The sequence below is a fragment of the Hyperolius riggenbachi genome, chromosome 2 (genome assembly GCF_040937935.1).
Source record: "Hyperolius riggenbachi isolate aHypRig1 chromosome 2, aHypRig1.pri, whole genome shotgun sequence".
Taxonomy (NCBI): domain Eukaryota; kingdom Metazoa; phylum Chordata; class Amphibia; order Anura; family Hyperoliidae; genus Hyperolius; species Hyperolius riggenbachi.
In genome coordinates, this window is record NC_090647.1 from 325,331,432 (window position 1) to 325,350,801 (window position 19,370).

Sequence of the window (19,370 nt, forward strand, 5' to 3'; positions counted from 1 at the left end):
TTGTCTTTCCGTTTTTTGCACATGTTTTTCTATGGAATCGATCAGAATTCGATTCTATCAAATCTATCGATCAATTGATTTGATCTATCTGACAGCAAGGAAAATCTAGGTGCCAGCAGCAGATCGATGCCCCATAGAGTTGCATTGGATCTAATGGTCCAATAATGCATTTAGATCGATTTTCCAATAGATTTAATTTTGAAATCTATTGGAAATCTGTTCCTAGTGTGTGGCACACATCAGATAGATTCCTGTCAGATTCTACTTGACAAGCATCTGACAGAAATCTATCTGATGGTTGAATCTGCTGCAAATCTATAAGTGTATGACCACCTTTAGATAAGACATCATATGTATGAGTTTGTAATCAACTTGCCAAAGATAATGAAAAACATTTATACATATTTGGGGCTTCCTCCATCCCACTTTAGGCTGTTGGCTTCCTCCACGTCCTCAGGGGCTGCCTCAATCTTCCACTGGCTGGCCTGGTAAGTCAGCCAGTTGTCTTCAGTCATGATCTATTGCGCATACGTGGCCACGTGTGCGACCCCATCGCATTTTCATGCCCGAGAGCATTCTGCGCCTCCATGAAATCTATTGAAAATTGATCCAGCTGCAGCATTGCAAAGCTGGGACCTTTTGTTTGTCTGCTGCTTCTGCCACGCCACTAATTGACAGTAATAATCTCTCATGTCTGATCAATGCTTTTCATTGATTTTAGGTCAAGATCGATAAGACATTTTGGATGATAGCTTCTAGGCAGATTCAGTCAGAGTGATCAAATCTGTTAGGAATCGCATGGGAAAATTGATGCATGTATGGATACCTTAAAAGTGGCTATACAAGATTCAATCAAAATGTGTTTTTTTTTCCAGTTTTTGTGATAAAAATAATTAATTGTACAAAAAAATTTAAATCAATCTTTTTGTCTATTGAGAAAAACAATTGAATTTCCTGATTTGTTATATCTCCTCATTTAAGGAGCTGGTTTAATCACTAAGTACTCCCAAAGAATATGGTGATGTAATGCATGTGGATGTCTTGTGCGAGACAGCTTTTTTTGGTGCCGCCATACAATAGGCAGTAATGAGAATTACGGCTATAGCGTCGATTAGTGACTAATTTGGGCGCCAGTGCTCAAATTAGAAAAAAAAACACAAGTTTATTCCTCTACCAGCAATTGCCAGTGCCCAAATTAAGTGTCGCCCCTGAGTTGCTGCAACCCAAAGAGGGAATAACATTAACGGCCCGGACTATCAGCAGGTGAAGGGTGAGCCGTCTTTCAGCTTCACCCTGTGCCGAAGTTTGGCCGCAGCAAATTAAAATGCACGCATCTTGTGTTGGGTCAGACAGAAAACCAGAGATTTTTTTTTCCTTACATATTTCTCACAGTGACTGGAGAACAGGTCTGGAAGTGAGTTTATGTTTGGGTATTTTTGGGGGGGATTGTGGTTGATTCGTACCTGCTGTGCAGAGGGGGTGGAGTTGACTTCCATGGCATGGGTCTTTCCGGTTCAGCCACACACAGGATTGGTTGATTTGGAGGATTTGAAACTCCCCTCTCTTCAGGCACACCCTCCTGACATCATCTCCCACTGCTCCCCAGTGGCCGGAAAAGGACAAGTGCAGATCAACCGCTTTAAATATTTTACTGATTTGCATGTAAGCCAGAATAGCAGCACATTGGCCATCTCTAATGATCAGCATCTTACATCAGTACTACATTACAGAAATAAATCAAACAAGCATCCTTTATGTGGGTCTACTTACCCTGCGAGCTGCTAGCGAGACTGGCGCAGCAGTGAGAAACGTGAGGTAGTATCCTGGGTGCACACCATGCCAAGCTGCTGACAGCACAAAAGTGGCAAGCAGAGGGTTGTATGGACACCGGTCATAGCACACCCTGAATTAAAAAAACAGTGTAAGTCTGCTGAGCCAGCAGTAAATCAGCTATTTGCTGAGCTCACCACTATGTAAAATATCTGTACCCCCTTGTCTACGTAGTAGCTTTATGCATCCTTCATTCTGTTTCTACAATCCATTATATGTGTAGTGAACAGAATGCTCTTTGTTTTTTTTACAAAAAAAGGTATGACAGTTGGTGCTTAATGTTATGTCTTTCTAGCAAAACAATCTTTCCTCTTCACTTAACATAAATGTTCATAAATACAAGACGTTAAGCTTGTTTTGGCGATTTGCAAAATATGTGGACTCCCACAATCATCTGTAAGTTCTCTGTAGTGCAGCCCTGTCTGGCAATTAATCATTTCCCAATTGGAAATCAGCTAATTAGTTATGATTAGTGTACCACCATGTCCCTCCCAATCTTGCTCAGGTATCAGGACATAAGAAAAACGTAACCAGTTTTTGCTGGGTGTAATTTATTGCCCCGTCCTGTGAGCTTCTCAGCTTGCCTGAATTAACAACTGTTTCCTTTTCAGAGGAAAAATGATCCCACCCTATCTCTGCTAGCTTTGTACTGCTGTATGGAGTACAACGTTTTCTGTTGTTCAAACCAACTCATCTCCTGCCCTCACCGGACAAAACCTTACTGCTGTGCCCAATCACCTTCTCAACAGAAAAGGTGTCTGAAATCAATAGGAAAATACAGTCAGAAATGCTGGGGGCAAAAGATTAGTGGAAGGTTCAGTCGAAGTCATTAAATCTGCTATGTATGGCATAGAAAATAGAGGTTCAAGCCCTTGGTACAGATTTCCTATAACGTCTTGCATTTTAAAGTGTCAGTACAAATAATAGCTGTTACTCTACAGTCAATAATCAGATGAAAACTGGCACTATAATTTGACATTTGGAACTTTGGTCTATTACAAGTGTGCTAAAGTACAGACACACAATATAGATAAAGCCAATGTGCATGTCTGTAGCACTGGAAGCTGGCTGTGGTGGTGGCTGTATGTGCAGAAGCTGGGAAGGAATAATGTATCTGGGGCCTAGTGGATCTTGTCACCGCCTCACCATTCAGAACTACTTCCGTACTTAACTCTTTTAACCAGACTGCTGTCTGGATGTTCCAGTTGTCAATATACATCTTGAAGCTGGTAGCCGTCTGAAAGTGGAGAACAAACACAGAACAGAATAAGAAAAATACTGTACGGTATAAATGGCTTGGAAAAAATATATATCTCTTTAAAACAGTTAGAACATATTTGAGCTCTGCAAAATGTAATTACTGTATATATGTAATATAGTGTATGTACTTTTAGGTACATGTAATGCAAATGTTACATATACGAATCGTGTTACATATTTAACGCACATAAAGTTTACAGTTCTTGTGGTAAAAAATAGGTTTCCACAGTCAGACTAAATGGGAATACTTCAGTCCCATCATCAGCCATTCCTTCCTGTTTCATATGTGATGACTTCTTACTAACCTTTATATTCATGTTCATGCTCTTCATTGGTTGCCAATTAACCTGAGGAACCATTTAAAATTCTTAACCCTATCCTATAAAGCTCTCTATAATCTCTCCTGTACATCTCTTCACTAGTTTCCAGATACTACCCCAACCGCAACTTCAGATCTGCATACGACCTTCTTCTGTCCTCCTCTAGAATCACATCCTCGCATTCACGTGTACAAGATTTCTCACATGCCTCACCCCTCCTTTGGAATCTCCTTCAAAAACACAGCTGCCACTCTCCAGCTTTTGAAATCTGAAACCGCTCCCTAAAAACCTACTTTTTCCAACAAGCATAAACTCTAAATTAGGCCATTCCCCTTCAACTTCTGGCCAAGTTGTGCTCCTTATTAAATATAACCTTAAACACACATTGGGCTTGATTCACTAAGATAAATAGCATGCCTTATCGGAGTTATCGCGCCTTATCAGAGTAGCATAGCGAGTGCTACGAATCCACAGGGGATCAGGGCAGGACGAGTGGAGCTCTCGTCATTGCCAATTAGCAGGCATACATTTGTAGCGCTCGCTATGCTACTCTGATAAGGCATGTTAACTTTTATAAGGTGTGATATCTCTGATAATGTGTGTTAACTCGGATAAGGCATGCTATTTGTCTTAGTGAATCAAGCCCATTGTTTCTAGGTATACATACTGTATACTACCCCACCTTCTGTGGCCAAGTTGTACTCCTTACTAAATATAACCAAAATACACACTTCCTCTAGGTATACATATTGTATACTACATATTGTATATTACCCCACCTCTTGTTTCCTCCCTTTAGATTGTAAGCTTGTAAAGGCAGAGCTCTCTCATCCTTCTGTGTCTTGGAATTTGCTATATATTTTGTTCATCATTTTACATTGTTACTGTAATTACTATATCTACCAATTCTGTATTATGTACCAATTTCTATATTTTGTATATACCGTTGTCTGTATTATTATGCACCTTGTGCTTGTTTTTTTCTCTGTAAAGTGCCACTATGTTGGCGCTGTATAAATTAGTAATGGTAATAACAATGTTAATATTGATGACTAATCAAACCAACCTGAAATGTATGTCCATGTGGTATTCTGTGTCTGTGTGGCAGAGTGAGAATGGGGGCAGAAGGGTGAAGCCATCACTATTGGGCAGAAAAGCTTAATATTGTTCTCTGACAGAGACCTTGCTAAACAACCAAATGGCAAATCTGTAGAGCACTTACCTCAATTTTTAATATATTTAGGTTGGAAAGTGAATCCCATCTCTCAGTTCCATCTTCGGAGATACCATTAAACCCAAAGCCAGCTGCATTATTTATGGCATCAGCTAGACATAAATGAATAAATGTCATCTATAGGCATTCACACTATTCACAACTGACGATGATTGCTCCTGTACTGGAGTCAACCTTTAGAGAGGATTATTTATCAAGAGACATGCTTTTAATAAAAACTTAACTTGTCTGGTTACTTTAGACTACTGCCCTTTTTTTTACTCCAGTTTTCCTTGATAAACCTTCTCTAACGTATCATTAAAGCAGAATGCAATTTACACAGTGGAAAGGAATATGCTGTGTTTTTATTATAATCTCTACCAATATGATTTTTTTTAATCAGGGAAATTAAGTGTTAAAAATATGTTAACCATTTGCCACCATGAGATTATCGTAAATCTGCGAGCAAAGATTGGAATGTGACGTATTGCTTTAGGGTAGGTTCATATGGGCTGCAAAATTAGATATGTTAGGAAAACACCTTTTAATGTCTTTTAAAAATCAATTTTTTGATTTTTGATTGATTTTTATGACCAACATTATATTACTGCTCTATGAGACTTAGAAGAGCCCTGGCCTGCTCCACCAACATTTATCAACCATCCCTATCGTTGCACACCAAGCCTTAGGGCCTGTTTCCACTACGAAGTGATGCAAGTGCGGCTACTTAGCCGCATCTCATCACTTCCGATGACCTCCGCGTCACTCCCGCAGCTCTCGATGTGGTAGTGTATGGAGGGGACGGCGGCAAGATGCGGCTGTGCGAGAATCTGCAGCATGCTGCAGATTCTCAGATTGCTCCACACGCAATGGAAACTGTTCCATTGCCGTACATTGGTTTCAGGACACCTGCGGTGCGTTGCAGCTATGTAGCCACGTCGCACCGCATGCAATGGAAACGGGCCCTTAGCCTCCATGTCTACCTTCATTGCATCAATCCATCTCCTGCTTTGGGAAAGGAATGGCCTTACTTCTGTTTTTTTATAGAAGGCTTTTATGACTGCCCTGGCTATAGGCATGTGCTCCTCATAGCCAATTCAACATGTTGCTTATGCTTCACTTCAGCTATAACTAGAGGTCTTTGTAAAGGAAAAAAGGTTAAGTATTACTTTGAATTCGCAATAGGCCATTTTTTCCCTTATTTGTCCGCATATTTGTCTCAATAAGCTGCATTCCCAGTAGACTGGTGTCTGGAAAAAATGGCGCAGGGGATTGCAGCTAGTAGAATATTGCTTCAATTAGCGATATTTTACTCCTGAATTCCAACAGTAAAATATCAGTAATGATTACCGATACTTTACTATGACTAAACCTAACCCTACTCTCACACAGAACACTCCCCTGATGTAATCAACCATTACAGTATAATTTGAATGTTATTGAATAAACCTCATAAAGGAAACCTGTAACTAAAAAAATTCCCCTAGGGGATACCCAACTCGGGTGGGGGAAGCTTCCGGATCCTATCGAGGCTTCCCTGTCCTCCTGTGTCCCACAGCGGTCTCGCTGTGCCCCTCCAAACAGCGAGGATGTAAATATTTACCTTCCCGGCTCCAGCGCAGGCGCAGTATTGGCTCTCCGCTCGGAGATAGGTGGAAATAGCCGATCGCTGTCAGGCCACTCTACTGCGCAGGCGCAAGTCTCCTGTGCAGTAGAGCGGACTCGACCGAGATTGGCTATTTCCGCCTATCTCTTTGCTGAGAACCGCAACAGTGCCACCCGCTGGAGCCAGGGAAGGTAAATATATCAAGCCTTATCAGGCTTGTCGAGCCAGGATTGCGGGACGCTTCGGGGAGCCAGCGCTGGATTGCCTGCAGCTACAGGGATGGGGGAAGCCTCATTGGGACCCTGAGGCTTCCCCCTCCTGAGGTGAGTACCCCCCAGGGGAACTTTTTTTGTTGTTACAGAGTCTCTTTAATGATAACGGTATATTTTAAAAAATAAAAAATGTAAAATGCACTGTTCCAAATTATTATGCACCATAGAGTTTCAAAACATTGTATGAGATGTTAAGAATGAAAAATGGTCATTTTATGGGCTTCAAACAAAAGAGGAACAAATGCTCACTCCCAGACAGCACTCTGCCATTTATGTAGTCTGCAGACTGCCAGTCAGCCAATAAGAAGTGCAAATAACTTGCACCTAGTCTGCAATACCTAATCAAGCAGGAGCTGAGCAATTCAGCCACAGACAGGAGAGAGAGTTCAGTTGCACATTGTCATAGACTATATGACCAGTACCTTATGCAGGAACTTCCCTCCCAACACCCTCCTCCCTAACTAAAATGTATAAGGAGCTGCAAAAAAAAAGCCCCTACCTGTCATGTGCACCAGTGTTTGCGTGTTTTTAAACTTCTTTTTTGCAATACCGGATTTCACAATGTTTTTCAATTTTTCTATATTGGGAATGGTGGAAAATTTTGATACATTTTTTTTCAAAATTGTATTGTGTGTGGTAGATTGACAATTTCGTAATGTAGAAAAGCAAGCATTTTTTTAAGCTTTCATTCAATTTTTTTTTATAATAGGGGAAAATTTGAAATGTGTGGTACATTGGTCAGATTTTTCAAATGTTACAATGAACAGAAAAAATAGTTTATACATCTTGAATTGAAAAGAAATGTAAAAAATTGTATGGTGTGTGGACAGCTTTACCCTGATTGTAGCAGCAGCAATTGCATGACGGCTATTGTTCCCTGTAGTTCTCAAATTTTGGGTCCACCAACTATGAGTTTGAAATTTCTTTTAAAGCCCACCTCTAGCAATCTTTAAGCAAGGGTTCATATCTACCTCAACTACAAAGCAGTTTACCTCTACAAAAAAACTCCCAAATTATCCTTTTCTGTACTGGCAGTTGTGTGACCAGTGCTGCTCCTTGTAGTTCCCCATTCACAGGTTTGCTCTCCTCGCAGACTGAAAAAGCTGTCTTGTTCAAACTCCTCCCACCCTCAGGCTTGCCACCACACCCTGTTCGATAATTGGTAGGGATGATGAGCAGCAGCTTGGCCACACCTCCCTTCTTACAATGTAGGGGAGCTCAGAGAAACCAGGATTTCCCTCATACAAAGCTCAGTGACGGTCATGTGACCACCAGTGCTCTGTTTGAAATACAGGTATTTGAGGACTTTTTTTGTGAAGTTAAAATACTATTGATAATCTAGTCTAGTAGGATTAGATAAAACAAATGGATGTAAAGGGCTTTACATTTCTTTAATAAAATAACATTCTCACCTAGAGTCCAGGCAAAATAGTACTTGGGTCTCTTTGAAGCTCCTGCTAGGTACAGATTGGAAAACTGACCAATTATTGAAGACTTTGGGTCAATAGATATAGGGAACAGATCCGACACAGTAACATGTATAGCTAGCAGAACACAGCATAGCAACAGCTTCTTGCATACTGCCACCTAGTGTTAGAAGAAAAAATAACAGTATCACTGAGTAAATCTTATGTTCTTTTACTTGAAGAGTGCATTGCATCCCATATTAATAGTGTTATTGTACTCCAAGTTTAAGACTGCATCAAAACATGTTTTATGGGGTGAATATTTTGTCATCTGGAAGTGTTTTCCCTAGCTTATATTCCTGGTTCCCCACAAGGCTCTGCTTTTAAGAGCCTTGTGGGGAACCAGAAATATAAGCTAGGGAAAACATTAAGGGCAGAGGATGCAATTGCATTACAAACCTGACTGGAACCTTTTCCCACTCTATGTCTGTTGCTCCAACCATGCTCACATGGGTTTCCCCCAGCCTCTGCAGTCGCCTCCTACATGCCTAAAACATACTGGTAGATTAATTGCTACTCTCTAAGAAATAAATACTAAACTATAGGAGGCGTGGCAGATTATGACTGAGGTGTACACATACAATATATTCATACATAACTAGAGTAACTTACTGAGTGTGCATACACTTCAAGGTAGAAGAAGAGACCTTGGCCTGATTAAGGTTGGATACCAGTGTAGAGCTTGTGAGATCCAAAAAACCTTGAGTGACTTTATTAAAAGAAATAGCTCCTGCTTGGAGACAAGTTTCCAGTTCTCACCTAGGTCATATCACATCACATTAAAAGGTGAGTGAAATGTCAGTTGTGCAAAAGCATACCTGCACTACAGCAGTGTTCTCCCCAGAATATTTTTCCAGCCGGGTGGCATGAAAAAGTAGCCGGGTGGGGAGGGTCACACTGGGGGGTTGACTCAAAATTGTGAAACACGCGGGCTGCTCGCGCGCAAACCTTCCTTTATCATCAGGGCTGTGGAGTCGGAGTCGGAGTCGTGGAGTCGGAGTCGTGGAGTCGGGCAATTTTGGGTGCCTGGAGTCGGAGTCGGAAAAAAATGCACCGACTCCGACTCCTAATGAATTTGTAACTGTAATTAAAATAGAAAATATGATAAAATGTTCTATTTCTCAGATAATAGTCATTAAAAATAATGTATATATACAGTATATATACAGTAATAGCTGTGCTTAGTCCACAAAAATGAAATAAACCAATCAAAATTAGTTACTTGTGCTGCTTCAATAAAGCAGTCCCCGTATTTTTAAGGTCAGATATACATATCTGATTGTGACTGTATATATGATGTGTACACAGGAATCTCTTATATATACTAAATAACATCTATGCTGTAAGAATAAAGCCTGATGTGTAGCTATGTCACTAATAGAGATGGTCAACGAGATGGAAATAATTCTGCATTGATGCTGATTTATGCAAATGTATGCACTCCCTTTGCTGATAAAATCAAATAATTTGATATGTTATTAAAATTTGGTTTGGTGACTACAAATTAAAGGGTAACTGAGACGGATGAAAAGTAAAGTTTTATACATACCTGGGGCTTCCTCCAGCCCCCTTCAGGCTAATCAGTCCCTCACTGTCCTCCACCACCCGGATCTTCTGCTATGAATCCTGGTAATTCAGCCAGTCAGCGCTGTCCGGCCGCACCCCGCTCCCACAGCCAGGAACATTCTGCACCTGCGCAATAGTGCTGCACAGGTGTAGTATGCTCCAGGTGGCGGAGTGTGTGCATGCGCACTACGCTTGACTGACTCAAGTACCTGGACTCATAGCAGAAGATCCAGGTGGTGGAGGAGGACAACTAGGGACTGATTATCCTGAAGGCGGCTGGAGGAAGCCCCAGGTATGTATAAAACTTTATTTTCATCTGTCTCAGGTTTACTTTGTTACACAGTAGTACTATACTCTACATATGCACTCCCCACAGAGCTGCAGGGAATCCACTGAGAATGCTGTGCACATTGAATACAGAGGTGTTGTCTGTTTACAATCTCCTCATTCCCCTGCAGAGTACCTGCACATCATTCTTACATGTACCCACACTTACATTGCCTAGGGCCTGATAGATGTTCTTTGTTCCGGTTTGTACCTTTTACAAGTACTCTTACCAAGGACTAGTTTTAGTCTAAAGGGAATACATATAGTAGTCTACATATCCTTCTCACTTCAGTTGTCTTTTAAAATTCTTAAGCGTTGGCAGTTAAGAGACGAATTTCATGTTACATACTTTTAATCAACAAAATTGTAATATGCAAATTAGAGGAGTCGGAGTCGTGGAGTCGGAGTCGGAGTCGGTGGAATCCGAAACTGAGGAGTCGGAGTCGGAGTCGGTGGATTTTTGGACCGACTCCACAGCCCTGTTTATCATGCGGAGTAATGGTGTATGCGCGTAAACCTCGGCGTGCCGAGGTCAGGTACTACTGGATGGGTTGGGACAACGCAGGATAACACACACACACACACACACACACACACAGTCTGTCATGAAGTTACTGTGCTATGAATATCAAAAGAAGGAGGCTGCTGAATAAAGTGCTCTGAAGTTTAGACAGCAATAACCACAAGTATTTTCCAAGTTTAGCTAAGATTACAGCTAACTTGCTTTTTTTTTTTTTTCTAGAAGGTCAGTAATGTCCCGTTTTATAATCAGCAGAAATCTTCTGCAAGGTTACAGCTCTCCTCTCCACATTACTCATTAGTGAGGGTAGTACAAGTGTGTGACGCTAAACTAATTCTGTCTGCACATAAAAGGCATTTGCCACACAGCAACGGCTGCAAGACAGCCCCCCTCCCCCGTTGTGACAAGACACTTGCCGGAATGAATAGAGCCTGGCGTCCCGCGTAGTGTTGTCCGGATCATGAACGATTCGGATCTTTGATCCGAATCTATTTTATGAGTCGATCATCCGAATCATCAAAATGAGTGATTCGGATCGCAAAAGGGGCGGGGCCAGGAGCGACACGCCCCCTCTCAGCGGGCAGCGGGGTCCTGGAAGCAGAGCTGAGATGGATCGCTCTGTTGTATGGGAGGCAGCCTTGCAGCGAGACAGGTAGATGAGAGAGAGAGGGGACATGGGTGCCACTGCCAGATATGTGTAGAGCACACATACTGGCTGCAATGTGCTGCTCATTATAGGCTGGCTGTTCCGTAGTGCTGCACAGTGAACACATTGGAAGCTTTTGGCTCAGCACAGCTCAGTAACTTTGCAGGCACTGTGATTGAAAGGCAATATAATCCTCCTGCACTCGGCACTAAACAGCTGCACTTATCTTCTGGGAATGCTTTCTTTCACTGTGCGACCTTTTCTTTCAAAGTGTACAGATGAACATATAGGTGAAATATATGTAAAGCATATGACTTCAGCATGTGGGTATTACGTGCAAACATTTCTGCTCTCTGCTCGTCCCTCCTCCCTTCTCTGTCCACTCCCTGCCCTCTGTCCATCTTCTCCCCTTCTCTGTGTGTCCACTCCCTCCCCTTCTCCTGTCCACAGACCTGTCCTGCTGTTCATTTCACCCCCGAATGCTTCCGGTAGTAAAATGATCCGAGATTCGGATCAAAGATCCGGATCTCTTCAATGATCCGATTCGAATCATCCGGATCATTGAAAAGATCCGAACTTCCCATCTCTAGTCCCGCGGTGCAAGTTTATCTGTCCTGTGTGTAACTACTTCACAGGAGCTTTCCCCGCCCCTCTACACTACGAAGGGAGCTGGGGAAGAGGGCGGAGATAGCAACCCTGAATAACAGCGAGCTGGCTGCACAGACACAGCCGCTGCTGCTGTAATGATTCAAGGAGGAGGAAGTAACTCTGCTACAGACCAGGGGAAACGGCAGCCGGGCGGGAGGGCAGGGTCAGGTGGGCGCTCCGCCCTGCTGAAAGGCTCTGGGGAGAACACTGTACAGTATGATTTATTTTTTTGTAATTTATATATTGATAGTGACCTTAACCCGTTTAAAAATGTGCTAGGTCCGTCAACCCCGCCACCTGCCAGCGCACACCCACTCGCCGCGCGCACACGTCTGCCCGGCCGGCGGCCCCCTGGTTGTCCTGCTCCCTGTCCAAAGGGTGTCCCTGTGGCACATGCACAGTAACGCAAACGCAGGGACACACACACACAGGGACACAGGAGGCAGAGACACAAGGGTTTTATTATAGAGGATAAAAAAAGGGGACTGCAAGTGTTGTACATGACTGCTGTTTCTGTAATATTCATGACACCCAGTAGTGGCTGCAGTTGCCTGCTTCCCTGCTCCTCTACTCTGTTGGCTTACCTATCACTCAGCATAGTTGAATGGTGTTGGAATGGACAGCTTTGGAGAGGAGATGAGTGAGTGCAGCAATTCATGTTTGCTTCTCTTGTACGTTTGATAGTACCTGTAACCCAAGAGAGGCACTTTTGAGCTCTTCCTGGTTCACTCCAGTGATGTGGCTACAATGAGTGAAACGTTCAGAGCTCAGTGCACCTGTTCTCGCTAACTGACAGGAGAGATGGTTTACCTGCCCCCTGATGTGGCTACAGAGGACCTATCGTAGTAGACGGCCCCCATACACATATAGCACAAGCATAACACTGCATTTACATACGCAGTATACATGAACTCATATAAACTACCTACAATATTCATCATCACATACATTAGATATTACATACAAGCCATTTTAAGGTCATGATTTTAAAATAATTTTAAATAGGAGGGTTGCCAAAATGTTAATGCAGACATTTGCCTACTTAAAACAGAAGGCATTTGCGCTTATTTAGGTTGGAGTGAGCATATGAGGTCCCCCACAGTGCATCACTGCTGAATATGCAAATTGACCCTTTGTTGTCCCTGAAAGATAAACACACCTCCAGAACAGCTGGAATTCAATGATGTGTAAGTTTGTTAATTGTACAGAGCCACAATAATCCAACATGCATATTGACTGTTTCAGACTGTCTGGTCCTCATCAGTGCATGGCATGGACAGATTGCTCCGCATGCTCATGTTGAACCAGAACTCTTCACCATTAGCTTGCTGGGTAATCTGTAACTCTGGGTGTTTCAAGTTCTACCCCACAGAGCCACATTAATCCATATCATGCACTGATGATGACTAACCAGCCTGAAACAATCTGTATGCTTGTTGGATTAGTGTAGCTCTGTGCAATTAACAAGCTGACATATCATTGCATTCCAGCAGTTATGGAGGCGTGTTTAGCTTTCAGGGACAACAAGGGGACATTAGTATAAATAGCAGTGATGCATTTTGGGGGACCTCATATGCTCATTCCAACCTGAATAATCATAAATACCTTCTGTTTTAAGAAGGCAAAATTCTGCTTTGCATTGCATTTTAGTAAGAGGGCTTTTTGGTCCTTTTTAGCCCCTTACACACTCCTACCATAGGAGTTCTGGTTCACCGTGAGCTTCCTGGGCAATCTGTAACCCAACATTTTAACATCAGTTACCTACTTACAGTTTAAATATACAGTATAAACAGTATGTTACAAATGTCTGCACCTGTGGCTAGCTGCATGAATCACACAAACAAGCAACACCTTAAATTATCAAATGAATAAATAAAGAGGAGGTGTGCAACTCAGTGATAACAATCATATCCAGAGGGGTAGGAAAAGTGCTTTGTTACACTGCACCATATCAGCTAATATCAAAGTTGTTATAATCCAAATACAAAATTCACTAAAAACAATTACATAAAGTAAAAGGAACGGGTCTAAGACAGCGGTCTGGTGTGCTGTCTAACATAGTGGTCAACCACAGGAATAAGTATATGAACATAATGGCACCATGTGAGAATAAAATCATGTCACAAGAGAAGAGGTTATTTGTACAGTAAATAGTTGATAACAATTCTATACACAAAAAAGCCCCATATACAGTGATAATACAAGGTCGAAAACAAGGGTGGTAAAGGTGAATAAGTCTCTGCCAGCTGGAATCCTGTGACATGCATGACATCATATGAAAAAATGTATAAACCAGCCGTGATGGAAACACGTATCCACCAGACAGGCTGAGTAGAGGATACCCAAATCATAAACTAGATGACGCCTTGGCCCATATGCAATTAACTTTTTCTCCTGAGTTTTCTCCTAGGTGATATTGTCACACCTTGTCGATAAAATGGCTTTTAGACCACCAGTCAATAAGAAAACCCTCAAAATAATTTTAATAGTACAGTTTCTCCTACCTTATGGTACATTTTAAATTGCTAAGTGCTGAAAAGTTATTTTAAAGAGAAAATGGAAAATGATCTCCTAGGAGAAAACTCAGGAGAAAAAATGAATTGCATAAGGGCCCCAGGGGTCATGTCAGAGGTCAAGGGCTGGTGTCTTGGTGTTTAAGGGGCAGTGCTGCTAATGCCAACCATTCCAAGGAAGGGCGAATATAAATATTTAAATAAAATACTGGTTTTATATGGTAATAGAGCGGTGGTGCGAAAGCCGACCATTCTGGAGTATTTACCTGCCGAATGCAAGTCCCTGGACAGAATGTAGGCGATGCAACACAGTGGTATATTCCTGTCCTAACTTATCTGAAACATGTTGCTTCAAATTTAGAACAAAAATATATTTTTTCAAAAACAATATTTCTTAGGTTCAACATCTGCTATGTTGTCCTTGTCTTTTTATGGGATCTGAGGCCCGTATGCATTTAACTTTTTCTCCTGAGTTTTCTCCTAGGTGATATTATAATACCCTGTCAAAAAAATGCCCTTTAAGCCACCACTTTTTCACCTACTTTTTGGTACTTTTTCAACTGCAAAGTGCTGAAAACTTATTTTAAAAAAAAAAGTTGAAAAATGATCTCCTGGAGAAAGATGTACAGTAAAGTAATTGAATAAAGCCCATATGGTTTTCAAAACATCACATTTTATTTTTATTTACATTTTACAAAGGGTCCCAATTTTTTTTCTTTAAATGGGTTACTGTGTATGATTTTACTACCCGGGAGAGCGTCTAGGTCAGCCTTTCTCAACCTTTCTACTCTGGAGGAACCCTTAAAATAACTTTTTGATCTCGAGGAACCCCTGCATTTGTTTTGCAGGAGGCATGGTCTTAAAAATCTGTGTGGCTATTCATTTCACTACCCCCTATTACACTGCCACTCATTATACTGTCTCCTGACCCCCCCAATTCAGTGCTTCTTGTTACAGTACCACCTATTATAGTGTGCTCTATTATACTTCCCCCACGATTAGAAAAATGCCAAGGAACCCCTGCAGAGTACTTAAGGAACCCCAGGGTTCCAGGGAACCCTGGTTGAGAAAGACTGGTCTAGGTGTATGCATATGTACAATACTGCATGCTGACTCATCAAATCTACATTATTCTATTTATTGTGTTGGTAATAGAGTACAGATGCTATTTACTGCTTCTGGATTTTATACATATTTTTATATCACAATAAACAATTGTATTTGGTCATACAGAATATTAACCGTGAAAATACTCATCATTCTGCTTTACTTACGTTTGGGTTTCCTTTCTTCCCCTCCCCATGTATAAAAATCTGATAGTCCCTGAAGGAACATACAGGACCAGCAAGAAGTCCTAAAAATCCCACGGTGTAGCTAAAATATGGGAGGAGCCCAGGTGGGGACCTAGAGAAATAATGGTAGGTGAGGAAGAAATACATTGGCAATACATTGGCATTGGAATACATTGGTGGCAATGAAACAAGAAGAGATTTATAAAAGCTGGACAAGGAGGAGAACATAGAAGTACCAAAGTTATCATTGAAACCAGGAATGAGATTTTTAATAGCTACACGATATGTGGTGGTGACAGTTTGCAACCCACCTATCAGATCACAGTGGGAGTTGCTGAAAGGTTTCTGTATTAGCAGATGTATGATTGGCATCACATGTACATAACCACAGCAAGAACATTTTTTGGAATGACTCGTGGTTGTGCTGGGCAGCCATCCTCACTCTGTTTTTTATGACTCAGCTGAGCTGAGCTCTGCCATTACATTGGAATTGTTGTCAGTTTGTAAAAAATCCAGTCCAGGTTTGCTGGATCACTTAGGTTTTCTCATGTTCTCCACCATTAGTGATTGGCAGAATAAACAGGGAGTACAAGTTGCACTGAAAAGAAGAGATGGCATCTAGTAAGAGGATAGTGACTGCCTACACTACGTTTCTGCTTTGTACGTAAAATAACTGAAGCCACCAAAGAAATAAGTATCAGTATGGGCAAGAGCAAGTAAAGTTCCAGCACTCAACTGGGATTGCTACAGGAGGCCAGGCTGGGCTATGCTGTATGATGTACCGTAGTGATGTAGGTCCCTCTGAGCTGCGTGCTCCGGCAAGAATAAACAGTGGATTCGTGGGTATAGGGAGAGGAGGCTGAGCCAGCACTGCAGTTAGGGTACTTTATTGTAAAAGGCACTTACAGTTAAACAGCAGCCAGATGTCAAGGCAGGTTAAGTGGGCGCCAGGTCTGTGTCCCCCTGCAGACGTCCGTTTCGCGCTAACAGCGCTTGTTCACCGCAATGGGGAAGGTTGGGGGCGGGCTGCATCAGCGTTGGTTACATACCAACGTCACGGCGGCACTTCCGCCTACGTCAGCAGGCCACGCCCCCAATTTCAATGTCAACACGTGACGCCCACTCGCCCTGTGTGAAGGACTAAAAGCGTCCATGTAACCTAGCAACAGGGGGTACGCCCACCGGCACGCCCCGTCATACGGCTCAGCGCTCAGCCTCCCAACAGAGGGTGCACAGCAAAAGCCGCTGTAAGTAAACAGCGGTATGCGTGCATACAGAGACACATACTATATTAGAGGTCAATGAGTAAAAGGGGACCCACTGCGAGGGAGGGAAGCGGGAGCCGAGACTAGCGCGCCCGCGGGCGCAACCCAAGGTGCCAGATCAATAAGACATAGAAATAAAAATAAACATAAACACCTAAGGTGTATATATTGAAAACTCACGGAGGGAGAAGAAAGAGGGAGGCGCCAGGACGCACACAGGACAGGTACAGCCAAGTCCAGAGAGAGAGAAGAAAAACGTGCAGAATTTTTCGTTTTATTTTTTTTTTATTTCTATGTCTTATTGATCTGGCACCTTGGGTTGCGCCCGCGGGCGCGCTAGTCTCGGCTCCCGCTTCCCTCCCTCGCAGTGGGTCCCCTTTTACTCATTGACCTCTAATATAGTATGTGTCTCTGTATGCACGCATACCGCTGTTTACTTACAGCGGCTTTTGCTGTGCACCCTCTGTTGAGAGGCTGAGCGCTGAGCCGTATGACGGGGCGTGCCGGTGGGCGTACCCCCTGTTGCTAGGTTACATGGACGCTTTTAGTCCTTCACACAGGGCGAGTGGGCGTCACGTGTTGACATTGAAATTGGGGGGCGTGGCCTGCTGACGTAGGCGGAAGTGCCGCCGTGACGTTGGTATGTAACCAACGCTGATGCAGCCCGCCCCCAACCTTCCCCATTGCGGTGAACAAGCGCTGTTAGCGCGAAACGGACGTCCGCAGAGGGACACAGACCTGGCGCCCACTTAACCTGCCTTGACATCTGGCTGCTGTTTAACTGTAAGTGCCTTTTACAATAAAGTACCCTAACTGCAGTGCTGGCTCAGCCTCCTCTCCCTATACCCACGAAATAAGTATCAGTCTCATAGCCAAGTAAGTAAAAATACAAAAACAGTGTTTTAGCCGTGAGTTAAGCATCCACTATTGGAGGTTTAATCGATTTCCAAATCAATTTTAGAATGTTTGAACTATTGATCCGAAATGGCTACTCTTATCAGAATAAATCACAGCAGTGTGTGTGTGTAGGGGGGGGGGGGGGGGGGGGGTGTTGAGCAGTGTAAAGCTAGTGGTGATTGATATAGATTTGTGCTAAAATCTGACAGATATCAATTGTTCTACTGCAAACCTAATAGTATTTGGTCAGCCTTAGCCATATTTTATTAAAGGTAGGAACACACCATACAATTTTCACTTCAGACCCTATTTCCAATTGAAAAAAATGATCGGATTGGGCAAACACATATACAGCCTACTGACTACCAGTGACTGTTCCCAACCCAAAATCAATATCTTTCTTGATGGAAACTAAGCAGATCTAACATGCTGAGAAATATTGATCAAAATAATGGCCATCGTTCCATGTTTATGTCCTTTCAATCCATTTTCGTTCAATAGTCATTCGGAAATATTATCAGAAAAAAAATGAATGTTTACGCTTGAAGTTCTTCTACATCCAATTAATGTCAGATCTGAATATTGATCTGATCACTTGCTTGAATCAGATCTCAAGTGAAAATTGCATGTTGTGTCCCCACCATAAGCCATTAGAATGTAACTGAAGATGGGTCCTGCACAGATAGGTCATCGTGCATCGTGTAAACTTGTGCATTTGCCATTTTAATAATAATATTTTCTGGGACATTAAACAGCACGTATACTGCAGAATCATTCGTGGATTTGAACACTGATAGACTCATTTCCCTGCAGAGTTCTGCAGATGAATTGTAATACATTTCCAGTGAGCAGATGATTTCCTGCCTCCCTGGAAAAGCTGATCGGTTATTTATGTGCAGCCCTTCCAATGTTCCAGAGTGATGGAAAATCTCTGTGGCCAGTTCTAAAAACTCTGCATGACGCCCCTTAGCAAGTGTTTTCACGCTGTCAGTCTGCTGCCTCTGTGAGGTCTTCCTGAGTGTCCTATCCAGCCAATATCACTATACCTATGTCATTCATGGTGGTCCAAGCTCATGAAGGAAAAATGCAGTTACATTGTCAACCTATCTTTAGACATACAGCATTCTTAACCAAGTTTCTCTTCTGAAGAATACTGCTGAACATAAGTGATCCTGCAAAACGTGGCCTGGATTTATTAAAATCTGCTTGCTATCAGGCTGTTATGGTCTGCAATACAGGCTGCCTCCGATAAGTATCAGCATGCCTTCCTGCTATGAAAGGTGAATATCAGTCCTCCACGTGACGTGGAGACCCTGAACCTGGACAATAAATTCTGAAGTGAGAGCTCAGGGATTAGCAGATGATGGAGGTTAAAGGTGACCATCTTAATAGACCTTTGTGATAAAACAAGGTGAACCCCTACAGAAAAGACTCTGTAGGTTAGGAAGAGGATCCCAAAAGGCTCAGGGAAGGAAATCCCTGACAGAAAACAACTATTTCAAAGGTAACCCAGTGTAACCATGCTTGCAAGAGCAGCATAAGCAGGCTTATAAGCATAGTGGGCAGAGCTGTACACTACCAGGCCATTACAGTAAGCAAACTGAACTTATTTCATCATTAAACGTAGTGACCAAGAAGCAAAGGGCACAGTCAATAGATACAATGTGGCATGAAGGAAGGATATAAAAATATGGGACATGGGATGCATTGCAGGTAGTGTGTTACTATG

General features: G+C 42.5%; 1 protein-coding gene across 1 annotated transcript in view; it reads right to left on the bottom strand.

Annotated features, from left to right (window-relative positions):
• LOC137546606 (lysophospholipid acyltransferase 2-like) overlaps positions 1-19,370 on the bottom strand; it is a 45,338-nt gene that overhangs the window by 10,491 nt on the left and 15,477 nt on the right. Inside the window, exons 7-11 of the mRNA XM_068269268.1 lie at positions 15,462-15,591; positions 7,914-8,088; positions 4,633-4,736; positions 3,003-3,067; positions 1,771-1,903 (exon numbers count right to left, since the gene is read on the bottom strand). Of these exons, the coding sequence (XP_068125369.1) occupies positions 1,771-1,903; positions 3,003-3,067; positions 4,633-4,736; positions 7,914-8,088; positions 15,462-15,591 (607 nt within the window). The remainder of the gene's footprint in view (positions 1-1,770; positions 1,904-3,002; positions 3,068-4,632; positions 4,737-7,913; positions 8,089-15,461; positions 15,592-19,370) is intronic.